The 21859-nt window shown below is 33.3% G+C and overlaps 1 protein-coding gene and 1 long non-coding RNA gene across 3 annotated transcripts; both read left to right on the top strand.

Moving 5' to 3' along the window:
• Positions 1 to 302: 302 nt before the first annotated feature.
• LOC107491398 (uncharacterized) lies at positions 303 to 5541 on the top strand. The gene is made up of 9 exons (XM_016112248.3): positions 303 to 547; positions 743 to 873; positions 1414 to 1499; positions 1832 to 1926; positions 2487 to 2561; positions 3681 to 3817; positions 3927 to 4081; positions 4159 to 4284; positions 5177 to 5541. Exons 1-9 carry the CDS (start codon positions 366 to 368, stop codon positions 5393 to 5395), a joined length of 1206 nt encoding a protein of 401 aa, XP_015967734.1. The 5' UTR covers positions 303 to 365; the 3' UTR covers positions 5396 to 5541.
• Positions 5542 to 7849: 2308 nt separating this feature from the next.
• Positions 7850 to 12654, top strand: LOC107491397 (uncharacterized). 2 transcript variants are annotated; one of them, XR_008009705.1, is made up of 4 exons: positions 7850 to 8399; positions 8811 to 9201; positions 9415 to 11001; positions 11116 to 12654. It is a non-coding gene; the product is annotated as an uncharacterized LOC107491397 (long non-coding RNA). The 2 variants fall into 2 exon arrangements; XR_008009704.1 differs by lacking the exon at positions 8811 to 9201 and having other exon boundaries at positions 7854 to 8399.
• Positions 12655 to 21859: the final 9205 nt, after the last annotated feature.

Raw genomic sequence — 21859 nt, 5'->3', positions numbered from 1 at the left:
GGAATTAAAATTTAAATAATTAAAAAATAATTAAATTCATAAATGTTTATAAATATATCTTATTAACATCAAATATGTCAGATATTATGTATACGTCAATTAACATTTTACATTATCAATCGTTAACAAAAAATTTTAACGACATAATACGAAAAAATAAATATAATTAATTTATAATTTTTAAAAAATTAATTTAATTAAAAAAAATTTATCTTTCAAAATTAATTTGACTATTAACTAAAAAAGGGATAGACTAGAGTATAGTATACAATTTGGCTGAGACACTGATTTGGTAATCCGTCCGGAATAAATAAGAAAGCTCAAAGCTACAAGATGAGAAAAACGAGGAAGAAATTGAGAAAACGATGGAAGCGAAGTTGTCGCGTGCGGCAAAGAAGCTCACAACGTCACCCATTCAAGAACTCTCCCATCTTGCACAGTGCTGCAATGCCATCAATCTCGCTGAGGGCTTCCCGGACTTCCCTGCCCCTCTCCACATAAAAAACGCTGCCGTTTCCGCAATCAATTCTGACTTCAACCAGTACAGGTCAACTTTCTAACCCTTACCATACAATGTTTGTTACATGCTGGAGCTTCAACCAAATTAACCCTATCCATAATGATAAGTACGTCATTTCGAGTAAATAGAAGAGTCAATAGAAAGTATCAAAACCTTTTGACCTTGTTTCAGCTAAGTGCTACTTTTACAATAAATTGATAGTGTACTTGTTTGTAATTTGAGGCACGTGCAAGGCATATGTGATCACCTGAGCCAGATGGTGAAGGAAATTCATGGCTTGGACATCAACCCCTTAACGGACGTTGCTATTTGCTGTGGTCAAACTGAGGCATTTGCAGCAGCAATTTTTGCAAGTATGTCCTGATGAATTTTGTATGTTACTACTAAAGAGAAACATACTCCTTCTTTTTAGTTGCTTACTTTAATGTCTTTGCTTCTGTTCAAATTTTGCTATCAGATACTTTTTTCGATTAGTAGTTCTTGGCAAGCATCGCGATAAGGGAATAATTACTAGAATGCAATTTAATACATTAAAGTTTTAAACCAACTTGCATTGGTTGAGGGCGAGCTCACTCATCCACTTGAGTAAATGTCACTCATCTGCTTTGAATCTGTATTGTGTATGTAGCACCTGATGGGTGGGGAGATACTGTAGGAAACCAAAATAAATAACTAACTAAAGTTTGATATTAGAACACCGACAGGTAATTGATTTTTATCTTATTTGCTACAACTGCTTAATATAAAGTTATACTGAAAATTTGATGTTAGAACACCAAGGCAGAATTGATTATATCTTATAACAATTTCAATGTTTTGTGTTTTGGATGAGATATTCTATATATTCCTTTCTTGTGCTATGTAATAATCATCTTCTGTTCTGTTTCTCACAGCAATTGATGCTGGTGATGAAGTCATACTGTTTGACCCTTCGTATGAAACATATGAAGGATGTATTACCATGGCTGGGGGAGTCCCAGTAAGCTACTTATTACCAATATTCATATCCAATTTTGTGGACTAAGATGTCTTAATAGGTTTAGTACCTCAGTTTATCGCAAGCTTTACTAGGAGCAAAGATTACCACTGTCATCTACATATGTGTGTTCTTTTTATATATAACACTTCACCAGGAAAAAATCCTCATTTTGCTACACAATTTAATTTATGTATTGTCGCATGGAAAACGTTGTTGCAGATAATCTAAACTAAGCTAGTGGCCCTCAATATTTTGTGTGTCTGTTATTGATGTGAAATGATCTTTTCACTAGTGCAGCTTGTTTTTATTAGCTTAATTAACCAACATGACAGATACATGTGCCGCTTGACCCACCTCAGTGGACTCTGGATCCAAGCAAATTGCTGAGATCACTAACGGAGAGAACTAAAGCCATAGTACTGAACAGGTTAAAAATCACCCAAATGCATGAGTTTCCCTCAATTTCATACATAGAATTTGTTCTGATCGTGTTGCTGTTTGTACCTAGCGACAACCATCTGAATAGTGATTACGAAAATCTTTTTTCTTTTCTTTTCAAATTGTTTTACTTAAAGATCAAGCAGAGATGCAATATCAGTGTTTTCTTGTTACCCTGATACTGTAGAAACTTTAGTTACAAGAATTCATGTGTTTCAGATCATGTTTCCTGTGCATTCTGCTGTTACGTGTTCCATAAAAATCTTTCACCGAAGATTTTGCTTCTCATTTGCTCAACTTTTGTGAGGGGAATTGCAATAGTTACACATGCTTAAGTTTATGATTCATTTTTTACATTCACAGAACTTCTCAATATGAAGTCGATGAAAGTAATAGCAATTACTCACTAAATTCTTTTTGTCCTTTTTTTCATTTGTTTATTTTATTTTTTATAACTAGTTTTGAATATAAATGCCTGAAAGATGCTTAGTCTCGCATTATGGATTACACATTATGGATTACAAAAATGCTGACATAAATTTCAAACAGTCCTCACAATCCAACTGGCAAAGTTTTCACAAAAGAAGAACTTGAGACTATTGCTAGAGCGTGCTGCAGCCAAGATGATGAATAACATTAATTTATGTCATGAATTGGAATCGATATTCATGCTTCATATTAATGTATGTTGGATCTACTACCCAAGATGATGGATGAATAAAGGCGAGATGCAAACCATAGGATCCAAGATAAGTGAATGAAATGGAGAAGCATTTTATGTGTTCTTTGCGATTAACAACAAAAAAGGATCCTTCGAACTTGACGGAAATTTTATTGCACAACTATAAGAATGTAGAATCGGATGTTGAGTAGTTAAAGGGAACACTAAAATTAAAATTAATAATGTAGAGTTAAAGATGTGGTGGTGGATAAGTGCTTACACTAGGCAATATAGCATTAGGAACACATTTGTTAAAGGGTAAGTTGGAGGTGGCCTTTTATGGAAGAGATGTTAGGCTTTTATCTTAGGTGATTTCGGCATGTGTGGAGAAAGCTTGTGCTATAACTGGATTACAAAGCAATATTCATTGGAAGAATTACTCATCAACTCTCTTTGATATAAGGCTCAATTTGTTTCCTAAGATTTCATGTGATAATTTGTTTAGTCTTTGGATTTTAAATATGCTCCCTTTGGTTCGTGAGATTTATAACCATAAATCAAGTTCGTCCCTTGGTTACTAGTCTAGTTAACAAAATACTTATGTGTGCAATAAATTGATATGTGACAGCATAATGGCTAGCTCCACTACGCTAAAGGTGTAGGCTCAATTTGATCCCTCAATTGACTAAATTGAGTCATTCGAATCTATAAAATTTAGTCCCTTAAGAGACCAAATTAAGTCTCACCTTTAGTGCAATGTTAGCTAACTATTAGGCTGCCACAGTAGCAGTTAACTGCATACGTAAGTAACCTATTTACCAAATTGGTGATGAAATGACCAATTTGATCCATTGTTATTAAATTTAGAGACCAAACTAATTATTGAGTGAAAACTCAGGGACCAAATTGATGCTTATCTCTCTCTTTACATGGTTAAGATACCACTAATTATAAAGGAGAGAGGACTTGTTACGAGTCTTTTAGCAAGTCTCTCTTGGGAGAGTTGAAAGTTTTCTCAAGAATTTGCTTGGAGTTTTAACTCTGCAAGAGTTGAATATATGTACATAATGGAATTCCTTGCGTCATTTATCATGCTTTCTGCAGGTATATGAGCATATAACATACGACACCGTGAAACATATATCCCTTGCCACATTTCCAGGAATGCAAGAGCGGACTGTTATAACATCGTCTTTGTCTAAAACATTTAGTGTTACAGGTAACAAATCAAAGCTTCATAAAACCACGAAGCCTGCAATTTTTTTTTTCGGTTCCTGCATCATTTTGAATGAATTACATTCACTGACTATTGGTCTGTCATACATCAGGCTGGAGGGTTGGATGGGCAATTGGACCTGCTTTCCTTGCATCTGCTATCAGAAATATTCATATCAAAGTTACGGACTCGGCACCAGCGCCATTTCAGGAAGCTGCATTGACTGCTTTGAGAAGTCCCCCAGAATACTTTCAAACATTGAAAAGTGTAAGACATCAGAAGCACTTTGAGGAAATGTAAAACTATTTTTCCCATGCTTCTTATATTTCTATCTATATACTCAGGATTATCAATCAAAACGAGACTTTATTGTCAAGTTGCTTGCTGGAGTAGGTTTCAAGATACAGTTTATACCTCAAGGTTCCATCTTCTTGTTTGCGGAGCTTCCAGAAGATTGCCTCCTATCTGATGTATGTCAACTCATTAAACTTTTCTAGCTACTAGTTTAGAGCTATTTTAATTGTCATAGAATCATGGGGTTCATTTGGATGAGTTTCTTCAAGATGTTTTTGAAAGATTTTTTGAAAAAGTAAAAGTTGTTTTATGTTTGGATGTAATGTTAAAAGTTCTTTTCATATGATCAAACATATCTTATGTTATAATAAAATAGATCTTTTTTCTAAAAGATTAAAATTTTCTGTATTTGGTTTGCATCTCTAGTTTTTGTTTTCATTTTTAGTGTTTTTTGTTTTCAATGTTCTTGTGAAGAAAACGGTGAAAATATGAAGTAAAAACCAAAAAAACATGATTATATGCAACTAAGGCCCAGTTTGGTAAACAACTTAATTAAGTTTTTTTTTTGAAAAAATAGCTTAAACAATAAATGAATATATTAAAAGTAGTTTATAAATAAGTTATTTTGTGTTTAGATTTTTAGTTCTAAAAGTGTTTATTTTATGAAAATGTGATAAAAAGTAGTAGTATTATGAGAGAAGTCATTTTTTTTTTTACTTTTTTATAAACTCCTAAATAGTTTCTTAGAAAACTGCAATTTAATTTTGAAAATTGTACCAAACATTAATACTACTACTTTTTATAAGTCAAAAACTCAAAAAGTTACTTTTGAAGTTTTCTAAATAGGCCCAAAATAGGCTTCTCATAAAGATGTTTTTATGTTGATTCCACCTTTTACCAAAAAATTTTCCCAAACATTTTAGAGGACTTGAAAAGATATTTCCTTAATCATTATGTATTATTTATATGCAAGCAAAATAACTGCTCCCAAATTAGTACATAGTCCTTTTGAATTGGGTTTTTGTGCAATTCTTCGAACAGTTATTGCATTATTTTTCTTTTTCACAGGTAGAATTTGTTAAGAAACTAATACTAGAAGCAGGGGTGGTGGCTGTACCAGGACAAGGATTTTTTCACGCAAACTTATCATCTAATGGAATTTCTGAAGGAAGTTGTTCCTACCAGAAGAGATATATAAGATTTGCATTTTGTAAGAGCCATGAAACCTTGGCTGCGGTTTCAGAAAGACTGGGTAACCTTTTGAATGGTGAAGGCTTCTTGCGCTAAACGAAATGGCATCTTACGTATTGGGGAAAGCTTTGGGAGCAATTTGTTTAACATTCTAAAAGATCATGAAACAATTTGTCAATTTCTTTTCTTTGGTATTAATTTGGACGAAGCATAAATTATTAAGTACCAAATTTTGGATATTACTCCATTAGTTACATTAAAAAAATGGACACTGTTATGATAAAGAGTGAAGTTAGGTGAGAATGAAAATTTTGTGACTAAATTCCTAAAAGTGTCCGTGAGATTTGGCCTGTGCATCAATATTACTCCTTAGTTTTCAATTGCACTAATTAGATCATTTAGATTGAATGCCTGGCTCTATACAGGTCTTTGAGCTCATTTCCAATGTGAGTCAGCAAGCGGAGAGCTAATCTGGCACTGTTGCTGCCACCTAAAATATTATAACGGTTAGCCGGTGTGGCATACATTTCAAAATTTCCAAATTCAGTTTTTGTTCTCAATTATAAACTCTAAATGCAATTCTTCCTCCTTCTTTCTGTTGCTATTGCACCCATGATAGGGAGTGATAGTCACGTTTCAACAATTCATTTCTTACATATTTAATTCTCTAATCACTCGATCTCTCATTGATCGATCTTCAGACTTATTGAAATTCGAACCAAATCAGTTGATTTTCTACTTATCTACTTTTCTGTGTTTTGTCCGCACTCAATATCCATCCTTGAACCCATTACGGTAGATATGAAGTGTTATCTCCGAAGGTCCTAACCACTTAGTTAGTCGACACTTAAAGCACGAATACCTAGAAACCTTTTAAGACCTAAACAGTTCTATGTTAAAGACATATGTAACAAACTTGTCAACCCCTTCAAAGAACTCGGGTTTTAACCCCCTCCTCCCGTCCACCATTATCCATATCATACATCCACAAATGTTGATTTGGAATTATTTTACCACAAACACTCTAGAATTCAACCAACCATAAAACTTATTAAAATTTTTAGAAAATTCAACAGAATTTCTTCTTTAATTAAAATTTTTCACCAAATCCAATTATCATTTTCTCACAAACCGAACGTGTTTCAAACAATTTAAATGAAAATTCGGCAGAACTTCTACTTAATTTAGAGACATTCACCAAATAAATTTATCACTTTTACATAGAAGAAACAACTGCATGCATAAATTAAAACAAATACGCATTCAATAAAATATCAAATTTTAGCATTTCTAGTGTGCAACTCCTTATTACTCCACAATTTTCCAACAAATAAGGGTTTCGAGAAGGCGTCACTACGCAACCTTCTCCTACTTCCGTCCTAAAACTCTATCCTAAAAAAAGTAAGTCCAACATAAAACATAAATAACATAGCACGTTTAGAAATAGAAAACCAACATGAGTAGTGCACGAACAACTCACGATTAAAGCTACACGACTTTAAAAAAAATCCTAAAATAGAAGTAAAGTTAATAAAATTTTAAAACTAATAATCAAAACTTAAAAAAATCTAACTTAAAAAATTAATAAAGCAATTAAAAATAAAAAATTAATAACCCTAAATGTCTATTTACTTTCATCATATTCATAACATCAATCATAATTGATATTTTGTGATCCTAATTGCATATTTTCTAACACATAGCAAATTAAAATTACATAAACTAAGGTTTAAAGTTTAACTAATCTAAATTTCTTAGTCAGTGAATTTTCTAGAGATAGTGACGGTGCAAAAAAAAACTTCTCTGACATGATGGACTCAACATGTACGATGCAGTGGCAGTGACGTGACCAACTTGGAAGACTGCATTTAGAATTTCAATTAAAAATGCAAATGTAAAATAGGATAAAATATAAAGAGGGAGGACAACAACCTACCCAAACGAAGGAGGGAGGCAGCTTTGGCAAACAGTGATAGCGACTGAAAAAAAATCAATGGCGACACAAAAGCGTTTCACGTGATGCAAGTTGGTGGTGGCAGTGACTAGTACACGCGGTCTTCAGAGGCTGGTGGTGGTGGCCAGCGATGGCAGAAGGGTGCCGGAGGCGGTTTGTGGGAGGGAGATGGAGGAGAGAGAGAGAGAGAGAGAGAGTGTGCCGATGTTATAGAGAGAGTTGTCTTGCAAAATAAGGGGAAGAGGGCGCGTGATTTCAATTTAGGGTCAATTTTACCGTCAGATTTATTGGTGGATTAGTCCGCCAATAATTTCATCGTGCGCGACAAAATGTAGCGTTTTATTCATAAGATTTGCTGACAAATTTATTCAACGGTAAATCAGATGGTACAAAATCTACCAAATTTTCTTTTCTTATTCCCTCCAAATATTACCAACGAAAAATCTAATACGACATTAACGTTTTTACTGAACAAATTTATTGCCTTATCTGTCAGTAAATGTAATAGTAAACCCATTGCTAATAAGTAATAACTAATGCTAAATCCGCCAATAAATCTAATAGTACTAAGCGCTTTTCTTGTGTTGCCAACAGGGTCTGGGCCATAGCATGGTTTCTTGTAGTGAGGATGCATACTACTCCAATAAAAGTATACTTGGCTACAGGCCTAGGGCACGCAGGCACAACCCTAAACCCCTTCTTCTCTCAGCATGCATAGCACCCTCAGTACCTCACGAAGGGCGGAACCTTTTCTCTCTCAGCACTCTCTCCATCTCTCACCAAAGACCACCTGCCACCATCACCACTCACAAGCCTCAGAGTCACCTTGGCCCGCGCCAAAAAGCTCCTCTTTTGACTACTTCTCAGTGCTCCTCTGTTTCAATGCTTCTGTCACCTTCACGGCCACAGTGATGCACTGTTTCTTGGTGACAGCAACCTCAGTGACAACGACATCATTAGTGGCCACAAAGTGCGATGGCACTTCTCTGTTCTATTTTCCCAATGTTGTTGCCCCCCGGCCGTCGTTTTCTTCTCTTCCACCATCAGTCCTCGCAAAGGTTAGCCTCGTCACAACTAGAAGCCCCAGCGAAGCTTAGTTAGCCACCAGTTGTGCTCAACTTTCCCTTTTTCTGTTCTCAAGCTTAGGTAAACTGATTTTTTCCTTTTTATTTAAAAAATAATTATTGTTAATTATTGAAACTTTTGATTAGAGGGTTTTGATTATTGTTCTAATTAGTATTTTGATTATTGTTCTGGCTTTTTAGTACCTGTGATGGTATTTTCTTTTTTTCTGAAAAAATTAATTAGTGGTGGTATTTTGGTGTTTTGATTCTTATTTTGATTACCAGTAAATTCAATATTTGTTCTGATTATTACTTGTTTTTTTATTCGTTCTTAATTTAGTTGATGTCGTTATTGTTGATTTTTCTGATTATTGTTATTATAAGGTTTTTTTTTATTGTTCTATTTATTATGCTGTTTAATGGGCTGAACTTTTAATTTGTTAGTCAGTATTGCTGAACAGGATCTGATTTTTCTTTGATTTTATTTGTTTAGATAAAGAAGAATGGGACGAGGAGATATTAAGAATCAAAACACCAAAATACCATTACCAAAATCGTTCCTAACCTTATTTTCGACTTAAAATTGTCCCCAACAATTCATTTGGTATTAAAATCATCCTTTCTAATAAAATATTTTTTTTAAATGACGAACATACCTTTTTGTTTTTTTGGTTTCGTGCGAAACACTTCATATGTTCATTTGTCTCTAAACCCTTAAAACATTAACCACAACATTTTAGAAACCAATATGAGTGCTTCATGCCCTAACCCAGAATAAAAAACGATGGAGGTTGTTCTTAGAGAGAAGAAAGCAGGCGAGTTACATTTGTTTGAAGGAAGGGTCTTGAATAGTTAGTGAGACAGTAATTGCAGAGTTAGGGTAGGTATGATTTCTCTCCTTTCATTAACTATGGTATCTCTCCTCCTAGTAGTTAGTTTCGGATTTGAGGGTTTAGGTTGCGGTTTTTGTTGATGATTGAATGGAGACCAAATATGTTTGTAGTGATACTAGGGATTAATATCTCAGTAAAATAGATATGTCTATGTATTTTTTCCTCTTCTAATTTAGTAATATTCTGATAGTTGTTTACTGATAGGGTGTTGGAGAAGAGGATGGAATATTTTAAACTGAAACTCTATTATGGAGGATGGTTTAGTCATGATAAAAGGCCATTACAGTATATGGGAGGATAAACAACAGTTATAGAAGATATTCTTGAAGCTTCGCAGAGTTAAAACAGTTTGGTTACCTTGAGGAGAATATCTCAGCATTGTGGTTTAAGGATCCTATACATGAAGACATGGAGGATAATCTAAAGTTATTTCAAGGTGATGCAGATTCAATTGCCATGTATAAAATAGCTGAATTAAGAGAACATGTAGAGTTGTTTGTTGTGCACAAGGTTGAGGAGGAGGATGTGTTTCCTAATGCTGGCTACATTAATGTTAGGGGGATCAAGGGGTTGGTGATAAAGGTGAGGGACAAGAGGTGGTGGTGTATGCTGGAGAACAGGCTGAGGATGGTCAGCAGCTGTATCAGAAAGGTAACAATGTAGTTGATATAGTCGATAGACCTAAATGAGGCGAGGCAAAAGTAAATTGAACCAAGTGCTGATGTTACTGGGGCAGAGTTTAGCGATAGTGATAAGGATGAGCATCACAAAGCTGAGTTTGCTAATGTTAGTGGATGTGATAGTGATAGTTTTAATTCAGAGTATAAACCATCTGAAGAGGAAGATCACAGTGCAGATGATTTGAACTTCACCGACATTGAAGATGAGCTTGATCCTGATATTTGTGGGTTTGAGGATGTGAATGTCATGATTGATAAATATAGGGCAGCGAAGAAGAAAGGTGTAACAACTGAGGATTTTGAAGATGATGAAGGAGCAGATGGTGATAAATTAGAATTAGACCATAAGGTTGGAGTTGGGGCTGATGAGGATGGTGGAAATGAGGGGTCAGACTCAGACTATGAGGGAGTGAGGTATCCAGTTCACAGGGCACAAACAGACATGAAGCAATACAAGTGGTAAGTTGGGACATTGTATGCATCTCGAGAGGAATTCAAGAAAATTGTCACTACATATGGTGTGCAGACCGCAAGAGCCATTACATTCAGAAAGTGTGATCTTAAGAGGGTAAGGACAGTTCGTTCTTATGACTGTCCTTTTTGACTATATGCTGCCAAAATAGGAGAAGAGGATACTTGGCAACTTAGAAGCATAAATTTAAAGCACTCATGTACACAAGCACACAGAGTGGGAATTTTACACTCCAAATAGCTTGGCAAGGCATTTAAGGAGGTTAAAACAAATTCCAAATTGAAGATAAAGGAGTTAATTTCCAAGGCTCAGAAAAAGTGGAATTTGACTGTCACTAAATCAATGGCTTCTAGGACAAAGCAGATTGCATTGGATGAAATTCAGAGAATATTCAGAGAGCAATATAAGAGGATATATGACTATAGTCATGAGCTTTTGAGGGCAAATCCAGGCTCCTTTGTCCATATACAAGTGCTTATTGCAATAGGAAGGGACCCAAATGACCAAATGCTATCAACTGCATATGTGGTTGTAGAGGCCGAGACCAAAGATTCATGGACTTGGTTCTTGAATCATCTTGTATCTGATATTGGAATTGAGAAGATGGAAAGATCCACATTCATGTTTGACCAACAAAAAGTAAGTCTAGTTCATTAATAGCATATGTGCATTTATATTGTTAAGTATAATACATTATGAATTAAAATGTAATTTATGACTAACCATATCATCTAAAATATCACCTATGTGTAGGGTTTATTGAGAGCATTTCAGGATGTGATACCAAGTGTTGACAATCAATTCTGTGTGAGACACTTATATAGCAACTTCAGGAAAAAGTTTCCATGTTTGCATTTGAAACAAATGATGTGAAAAAGTATGTTAAGGCGACTCACTGAAAAGAATGGAAGAAGTATATGGCAAACCTCAAAGTTGTGAATCAGGAAGTTTTTCACCACTTAACTACTATTGCACCTAGATATTAGTCTAGATCTAGGTTCACCTTTCATTCTAAAGTAAATACACTAGTTAACATGTCTGAGAGTTTTAATTCTGCTATAATAGATACTAGAGAGAAACCTATAATTACAATGTTGGAGGAGATTAGAGTTAAGTTAATGACTAGGTGGGCACAAAATAGAGAGCTGGTTCAGAACTATTCAGGGACTATCTTACCTAGGATTAGATTGAGATTAGAGAGAAGGTCCAGGTTAGCTGGAGAGTGGCGGCCATATTGGTATGTAGCTAAAAAATATGAGGTTAATGATTTAGAAAAGTTTGTTGTGGACATAAGTACTCATGAGTGTTCATGTAATAGGTGGCAGAGTTGCATCAAGTTCAAGAGACTTGACTTGGAAGCTTTTGTGGCCGACTGCTACAAGAAAGAAGCATACTTAAAGTGCTAAAAGTTAGTCATACACCCATTGAATGGACATGATCTCTGGGAGAGGACAGATTATAGTGATGTTATACCACCACCTTATAGAAGGCCTAGTCACCAACCAATGAAAAAGAGAAGAATAGCTACTAGGGACGAAAAACAGAGCAGTCACACCCACTTGTCAAGGAAAAATACACATTCACAGCCTACTACTAAAATTGGAGTCAAGAGAAAATTTTTTCAGCAATACAGCCTAACTCTTCAGCCAAGTCTAACTCTGCATCACAGCCCAAAAGGCCCAAAGGAACAATTAAGCCCAACTCTTCAGCTCAAAAAGTACCACAGCCCAAAAAGTCAACATCATAGCCGAATAAGTCAGCATCTTCTTCATCCTCACAACCCAAGAAAATGGCTCCTTCATCATCACAGTCAAACACCACATCCCTTCCAGCATCTCAGCCAACCCCTACCACATCCTCAACACAACCACCAAACCAACATAAACATGCAGTGAAACAGAGTTCAAGCCAACCAGTTGGATGATTCTCTATGAGGAATTCTAAAGCACCTCATGTTTCTCCACAGAAATTGAGGTTGATGGAAAATTTGACTCTAAGAAAATGGGAATTACTTTAGGAAATTTGAAAAATAAGGGCATATTTTGATATTTAGATAAAATGCTTGTGGTCTTATTTTGGGTTAAGTTAGTATTAAATTTTACTAATGTCATGTAGGTGTTGTTAGCTTTATTTTATTCTGGACTATTTGCATGTTGGTGATATTTTGGTTATAAGTTACTCAATGTTGTTCTGCCCTATTGGCTTGGACCATTAACCCTATTGGGATTTAGTTGGTTGTGAAAAACTATGTTCACTTGGTATGTTATTCTTATATTTACTATGTTGATGTTACTTAGTTTGTTATTTATGATTTTTTTATGGAATTGTTCACTTATCAACATACTTATAACAGAAAAATTATGCAAAACAAAATAATGGAACCCATATAATTGCCAAACTAAAATTTTGATCTCATTTCAAAAACCAACCATTATTACATAATTGTCATTCATACATACCTGAAATAGAATTTAGTTTAACTGAAATAGGGAACGTATCTAAACAACAAATCCTAAACCAATTCACCCATCTAATTCTAAGCACACACTCAAAATAACAAAATCCACAATAAACTCTAAACCAAAACAGCATACTTTATCCAGACTCCAACACATTGTTCAGTCAAGCTTCAATGGAATTACACATGGTTCTCTTACTTTAGAAAAATTCTGCAATAGCAAATAAACAAATCCAACCCACCCAATAAATTCTAACATAGCAACGACCTTCAATTTCCACTTTATAACTTTGGTTCTTGATTTAGAGATGAAACCTTTGTCCTCATTCTTACAATTACTGAATGTTTCGCTTCTGCCTCTAGGCCTGCCCAACAAAAGAAATTGCACCGGTTGTTGAACCTACACAAACCCACTATTGTCACCCTTTAATCCACCACACAAACAACTCAATTGAAAAAAAAAAAAACAACAAACCTCAAAATAAATACAGCCCCATAATTTATGACCATAGTTCTCCTTTGTTCCTGAAGTTTGCAAAATTGGCCTCTTATCATGGGCGCAAAGTAGCACCATGCTGTGCGCGAAAAATTAGCTTCGAGAAGAGGTTGAGGTTTGGTAAGCCATGGAATTCTCTCTCTAGGTGATTCACGATGGTGTAATCTATGGCGGAGGTCGCATCACTTTACCTTTTGTTAGTTCATTATTTATTTATAATGTTTTTTTTATTGTCATAACTACCAGTAACAAACGAAAGGCATTTCTATTCGAAAAAATTAGAAAGGACGATTTTAATATCAAATAAAATGTTGGGGACGATTTTAAATTGAAAATAAGGTTAGGGACGATTTTGATTTTGACCGTAAATTTTAGAGACCAAAATAGTACTTATCCTTAATTAATAAGTAAGTTTTTATCTCCTTTTTGTTATTAAAGGCCTGGTTTTCACCCGATATAATTGTGACCCAAGTGTGTATAAGTTTTATTGAGTCTAGGATCGGGTTAGAGTCTAAAAATTAAGCCTGGTATATATATTTAGGGTTGGGTTTGGATTGGGACAAATCCGGTTTCACCCGACCCATGTACACTCCTATTTATTGGTATAGGTAATTTAGACACAATTTACGTTTTTATGTCCTATTACCTATTTCATTTACCATGTAAACGAATTAATTATGAATATAGCTCGTTTACAGTATAAATGAAATAAAACATAAATATTAAGCAAACAAAACATGTGCACCTATAATACGTAGAAGTAACGAACTCAACATATCTCATTTATGGTGCAAATAAGTTATATTTATAATTAATTTGTTTACACTGTAAAACGAGATATGGGACTATGGGTGTTTGTAAGTATATAATTTTTATATTTATAAAAATATAATTTTTAAAATAATAAAAAATATTAATAATTTGATTTGGACCAATTTAAAAAATAAAAATTGATATACTTTTGTCACTATTTAAATCAATTTTAATTAATTTATATCTCATTCAAAATTTAAAATTTAAATTAATAACTCACTACTATTAACGTTTGTTTATAATGAATTTATTTAATAGGTTAATAACTTCCTAACTACAATTAACATCTTCGTTGTTCAAAACTATCTATTTAAATTTATTTTTAAATTTGTGGCGGATCCAAAAGAAATACGTCAATTTAACTTCCAATTCTCTTTAATTTAGTCTCTTCTCCCATTACTTATTTAAATCTCTCATTTATTGGTTTTTCATTTTCATTTATCTTTTCCCATTCCACTAATGAGGATTTAAAATGGTACATTATTTTATTAAAAATTCAAGAGTCTCTACATTACAAACTCTCTTCTCTAACGATTCATTTTTATTTTAAAAATTTATAATTTAAATTTTAGTCATCTAATTTAAATAAAATTAATACAAACAAACATTATTAAATTTATCTATATATAACAAAATTGTTAACTTAAATACAAAATTTTTTATGTACCTTTTATACTAATTAAAACGTGTTAGTTTCTAAAAAAATTATGTGCTAGTTTCAAATACAATTTACGTAAAAAAAAAATCACTAGCTATTAAATTAGACCTAATTCAAAAATAAATCGTAAACTAATAAATATTTTTTCTCTTCTTACTAATCTAAAACTAGTGATTTAAGATCGTCCATTCAAACCAACATATTATTTTTTTAGAAACCAATACATTATTCTCTTCCATCTTTGAAATTGCCCATTTTAAAAATTCAATAGTACGAGGAATTATTAATTTAAAATTTAGATGAGATATAAATTAATTAAAATCGATCTAAATAGTAACAAAATATATTGATTTTTACTTTTTTAAATCGATCCAAATTAAATTATTAATGCTCTCTTATTATTTTAAAAATTTATATTTTTATGTTTACAAATACATATATCTTGTTTACGATATAAACAAATTAATTATAAATATATCTTGCTTATATGGCAGACACGTCAATTCTCATGTATCCTATTTTATTTATTTAAAATTTATGTCTTATTTTATTTATAATGTAAATGAGATATTTTTATAATTAATTTATTTACATGAGATTAAAAATTTTGTATATGGATTAATTTTTGGAGTTATGTCTACAAATGGGATTGGAAAGTGATGCATTTTGGTGTAATATAATGATCCCAGCTTTCTCGCTAACGCGAAGATTTTTCAAAAAAAAATTAATTTGAAATTAATATATCTCGCATATAGCGAGATGAATTTTTAAAAAATTATAAAAAATTTTCTCGCTAACGGTGAGATGAATTTTGATTTTTTTTTTAAATAAAAAAGTTACCTCATTGGTTGAAAAAAGTTAAAAGAATTTTTTTTTAAAAAAGATAATTTTGTACAGGTGATATCATGTTTTCAGTAGTTTGCAAAAAGTGAAAGCTTTTTTTATTAGGCTGATTTAATAGTTTTAGTATCTTGTTGTATGCGAAATTATAATAATTTAGTATTATTTGTAGCAAAAATTGACTGTTTTGTAGCCAAAAATCTATAAATATATTCTTTTTATCTTCTTATATAAAGAGATAATCAAATTCATATGAGATAGGCATTTTTTCTCTCCTTTTGGAATTGTGTTTTTCATTCTTTCACCTTTTTTTTCTTTAACTTCAAGGTCTCAAACATTTTTAATTTAGAGTGGTAAAACAACAAATTTCTTGTATAAATAATGAAAGACAACGTGAGTTTATTAGTGTATTTTAATAGCGAGATTATACCATACACAACTAAAAAATGTGAATTTGTTTGTAAGAGTCCAACTTCTTTTATTATGCCTTATACGATGTCATTTGTAAAGTTACAAAATAGACTATGTTAACATATATACGGTGGTATTTCAGAAAGAGTTAGAAGCGTTTTATATAGGCAGACGGTGTTAGATTTCAGCGGTGTGATGTAGTTTCAGTTAATAAATGTGACCGATGAAATCACTATGCTAACGATGTTAATGTTTTATATTGACAGAGTCAAGCTCAGATGCCGACAATAGAGTTGTATGTTGAGTTTGAGCAGTTAGTTATTAGTGACAAAGCAAATGAATCATTGCTAAATGAAGGATACAACATAGACTGAAAAGTAAACAACAGTGACAATGAAGAAGAGTTCTTAGCCAACAATGACATGTTGGGAGGAAACACCGAAGCTAACGAGTTCATGCTTCAATAAACATAGTAGCAAGATGTGCCATCTTTCATGCTTGCTCTGGTCTTCGATGCTATGCAGGCACCGAAAATTTTTTAAGTTTGCAGACCCAAGTATGTAACTTTATCAGTTTTTAAAGTATGTTGGTTAAAATATATTTTTTAAATAATGTTGGTTATTTCAATATTTCAAATTTTGATAAGTCTTTGTAGTAGTTGTTAATAAGATTGTTTTGCACGCACCAAATAAAAAGAATCAAATAAGTTTCATTATTTTACTTGATATTGTAAGGGCCTGAATCAAAATGACTACGAATTAGTGATATTTTAATTTTACTTTTAATTAAGACGCTAAATACTATGACATATATTTTTATAGAACTTTAAAATTGTTATTCATTGTCTGTAAGCATTTCGTTTGTGCAAGATGGTGAGTTTACTGTTAGAATGGAATTCAGTTCCAAGGAAGCTATAGTCATCTCAATTAGGAATTACACCCTTTTTAAATGGGTCGATTACAAGGTCTACGAGTCTAAGCCTTTGACGTTTTATACGAAATGCTTGCAGTATGGTAGTGGTTATGATTGGATGATTTAGGCTAGTTTAATTCAGCGAAAATGTTGTTGGAAAATTAGGTGATATAATCAAATTCTTATGTGTACTATAGGGACGATTTCACAAGACCATTCGAAACTGGATTCAGACACAATTGCGGATGTTATAAGGCCTCTTGTTGAAGTTGGCCATCTTTGAAGGTCTGACTTGTCATTGCAGATGTTCAATCGAAGTTTAACTATACAATAAACTATCGTAAAGTTTGGTTGGCAAATCAAAAGTCAATTGCAAAATTTTATAGTTGGAAAGTTTTACGAGTATTTGCCTGCATGGTGTATGATAATGTGTGCTCAAAAACCCAGGTTCAGTGGTTCAGGTAGATACTATATAAGCATATCGTGGATCTGAGACAGAGGAAGCTGTCAAAATAATGCGCTGAGTATTTTGGAGCTTCCATCCATGCATCAGAGCTTTCCAAAATACATATGATGGTTGATACCAAAGAGTTCAAAATGCATACAAAATTTACATCACAACATACATATCATAGTTGCTACCTAACACTATGCTACACTACAAAATCATATAAAATTTATTTTTCCTTCTTTTTTCCTAACCAATTTGGTTCTCTAGTTACAAACTTCTTTCTTTCTTTAAGCATTTTCATAAAAGGCGATGGGTTGAGTTTATCTGGTGGTGCCATATGGGTTCGAAAAAAATATGCCTTGTCATGCCCACTGCCGCATTAGTAGGTGTCGCCAGTGCTACCACCTGGGGAGTCATGCTCATCATCACCATCGTCGCTGTCACGTATGCTTGAGTCCTTGAATCCCCCCACTTGGTCTTCGTTTGAATCGCTACATATGTATTTTTCGTCATTTGCCAAGCTTGTTCATTCAGGCGTGTGTCAACCCACTCATGTGTGTAGCCAAAGCCACTGTCAGGACAACTACTTGTGGAATCCATAGACATTTGTGCAGTAGACTCGCCAACATTGCTAATAGGAACACGAGGAGCATGGGCATCTAATAACATACGACCAGGAACTGGTTGACTCTAAACGGAAGCTACATGTGATTCCTTATTATTCTGTGGTTTCTCGTTATTCCAAAATGAAAATCGAAATTGATCTTGTCTCAATTCCATCAATCAAGATATTAAAGTACTTCCAGCATTCCCTTTTTGTTGGAGGCATTGTTGTTGATGCAAATGAGGTGGTGTAGGTGGATCCTGTGGTAGATAATATGGTAGAAGAGCGTTGTGCTGTGGTAGATAGTATTGTGGATAGGGTGGATATTGTGGTGGATAGTATAGTGATAGTGAGTAATGTAGCAGATAGTCTCTTGGTGGAGGTGGATACCGCATTGAGTAGTGTGGTGGATAGTATGGTGGATACTGTCGTGGTGGTGGGAGAAGATAATGTGGTTGTGGTGGTGGTCTTTGTCATGGCAGGGGTAGTTGTTGATGTGGCGAGTGTGATTGTTGTGTATCAAACAGATCGATCCACACTTTGTCGCATACAGTCAAATGATTACCAAAATCTCTTCTATACTAACTGGTGTACTCAACAGTAGGAGAATAAGGATCGGATGTGGACATATGTAAGCCATATATAGAAATTGCGGTAAAATATTCTATCAATCAAACAGAAGTTAACAACAGCAAAAATACTATTTTTTATTATATTTCAAGGTTTCAAGTTATTATTACTTCATGTTGCATATCATCTAGCAGCTGCTTAATGTGCGTGACTTTCATTTCTCTATAGTTCAGGCGTTGTCTTCAGCTATTCCACCTGAAAATATTAAGCTTTCTAATTAGAAACATAACAATTCACCAAATAGTAAATCTATTTTCCATGTGAAAAAGACAATTTTACCTTTGCGCTAATCGAAATACTCCACCTGCAGAAACGGGTGTGGGAATCGGAGCTAGCTAAGGCATTCGCTCTCATGCCCAGATGTGTAACAGCACTATTGGACCATCCATCTCTTTCATATCATAACGTGAGACTCCTACATAAAGACTTGTATAGATATGCCAAACATGCCAATCCCCAATTGTAAGACCTGATTTCTGAAATATTCCTCAACAAGGGCAAGTACTTGCAGCTCATCATCGACGTCAACTTGTTAAGAAACAAAGTGGTATTAATCAAGAAAGATATGTGACATCGGACATAGTGTTGCACAAACTCTTGAGTGTCTAACACCTTTACATCACGAATTTGTCTAATTCATGACAACTTGATTGCACTAGATACATTTTCACTTTCGCTTGGTGGTATCCCAAAATTGACCACGTATTCGTCGACCAAGCGGAAAAAATTGTTGTTCGTTCTTCCATTTACAGAACGACTATCGGATGTGCGCAACATCTTCTAGTGTGATTGTGCATTTACCTATAGGAAAATGAAATGTATGTATCTCGGACCGTCATCTGTTTATTAATGTCATAATTAGAGATGATTCACATTTTACTCTTCCTATTTGAAATATGTGATAGAAACTGACTTTTCGTAATGCGTCGTTCACTAACGCTGTGTTTGTTTAGAGGGAAATAGGGAGGAATTGAAAACGAACGGAAAGAAAAAGAAAGGAAAAGTGAAGTTTCACTTGTTTGGGAATGAAAGAAAATTTAAAGGGAAAATAACAACATTAACAAAATGTGATAGGGACCCACCAAAAACGTTTCTCTCCAAGTAAGGTGAGAAAATGGAAAGAAAATTCATTTCACTGCATCATTTCCAAACCCTACCCTTCTAAAGCTCTGAAGACTCTTCTTCAACCTATTCAGCTGTGCATGCTCCCCACTTCCAACACTATCAACTAGTGCAAGTGTTACTAACGTCCATTCCTCCACCACTTCTCAATCATTTTGGTCACGACATCTTACATCTACGGGTCAAATCTGGTAAGTTTTCCATGTTACTCTTATTTTCACCTTTCATTCTTTATTAGCTTCATATATCTGTGGGTTTCAGCTTCAACTTTGCAGTATAGGAACAAAGATTACATTTTAGTTTGAATTATGAGTTTCTTAATTTTAATGCCTATAAACTGTTTGATAAAATGTTTCAGTGAAAACATGCAAAGGTATTTAGATCTAACTTAATCAGAGTTAAAAAAATTAATGTGTGTATATACTATAGATAAATTTTTTATGTTGCTCTTATTTTTTATTTGATTCTATATGTTGATGGATTTGTGTTTGTGATTTAAGCTTGAAGTATATGAACAGGGATTATGTTTTGGTTAGATTTATTACTTTGTTAATTTTTATGTATGCAAACTGCTTGATCAAATGCTCCAATGAAAAAAATGCTTATTCATATTTTGTTAACTTTTATGTTTATAAACTGTCTGATAAAATGCTCCATAAAAAATATAACTGCTTAAGTAAACTTACTTAGGTAAACTAATTGATTTCGTCGGACACAAAATTCATGCTAGTATAACCATTGCTCGTTTATGTTGGTTTGAATTTCGATAAAAAAACTTTCATCTTGCTATGATATAGGCTAAAATATTTTTAGAAAACATTTTATAAAATAATACTTTCGCGAAAATATTTAATATTATTTTATAAAACATATTAAAATAAGAGATAGGATACGTTCAAATATTTTCTAGAAAAAGCCCTGCCTGCAATGCTAAATTTAGCGGTGATTCTGTTTGTGAAAAACATAAGTAAATATTTATCAGAAAGGGGTGATAAATCTAAATCTAGAACAAGAACTTTGCACCTAGCTATTATACTAACCATCATTGTTCGTACATTCAAGCTAGAAACATATTAGTCATTATATTTTGATTTTCACGAATTTGAGGAGAAAAAAATAGAAATCTTCAATAATTGAATATGTTTAAATTTTCGTTCATACAAAATTATTATTATTTGGGAGCTCAAAGAGTCCATTACTTTATTTGTTTCAAGTTCAACAAACAATTTTGGAAAGTTGTAAGGCACTTTGCATATGCCATCTTTGACCAAATTCAAGTTTAGCTTACATTTTTCTGCTTGTTTTTCACTAAGATAAGATCTTTAATATGGTCTTTTGTTTAATACTTTTCTTCTAAAATACTATTTTTTATATATCCATAAGTTTTTTTTATTTTTATGTAAATTTATACCCAAAAAAAAAAATATCTTCCTTCGTGATGACTATGAAAAAGTCCATTACTTTATCTGTTTCAAGTTCAACAAATAACTTTGGAAAGTTGCAAGGCACTTTGCATATGCCGTCTCTGATCAAATTCAAGTTTAGCTTAGATTTTTCTGCTTGTTATCTTTCAATTGGTTGAGATTCTTTTACACTTAATTATATTCTTCGATTAGGAGGTCATATATATATTAATACTAGTTATTTAACTGCATTGCTTGTGCTTTACATATGATGCTATCTTTTTTGTTGTTGTTGATGCTGTAAATCTACGATATGTACATTTGAAACTACAAAGTGCTTGTTAAATGGATAAGGCTGATCATGAAGAAAGTTTTTTGGTCCCCAATATGGAAGACATCTTTAATTGTGATTTCCCACTAAACCTTTCCTTTAAGTTCGGGGTCGATAATCAGGAAAATATGTTAACCCTTGAAAACCAAGAACATATATTAACAATTTTGAGGGAGGATTGGAAAAGACGACAGAAATTATGTACAATAACACTGATATGTTACATCGTGCACATGTTATATTTATTGAGATTTATGTCTACGCGGGTTGACAAATCCATCTCCCATAAATTGGTTGGGCGAGAACAAATTCGAACTACTTTAATGCAACAGTTAAGAGAAACTCATAGGTGTCGTGACATCCTACGC

This window comes from Arachis duranensis, chromosome 5 (assembly GCF_000817695.3).
Source record: "Arachis duranensis cultivar V14167 chromosome 5, aradu.V14167.gnm2.J7QH, whole genome shotgun sequence".
Lineage (NCBI taxonomy): Eukaryota > Viridiplantae > Streptophyta > Magnoliopsida > Fabales > Fabaceae > Arachis > Arachis duranensis.
This window is presented reverse-complemented; position numbering and strand designations above follow the sequence as displayed.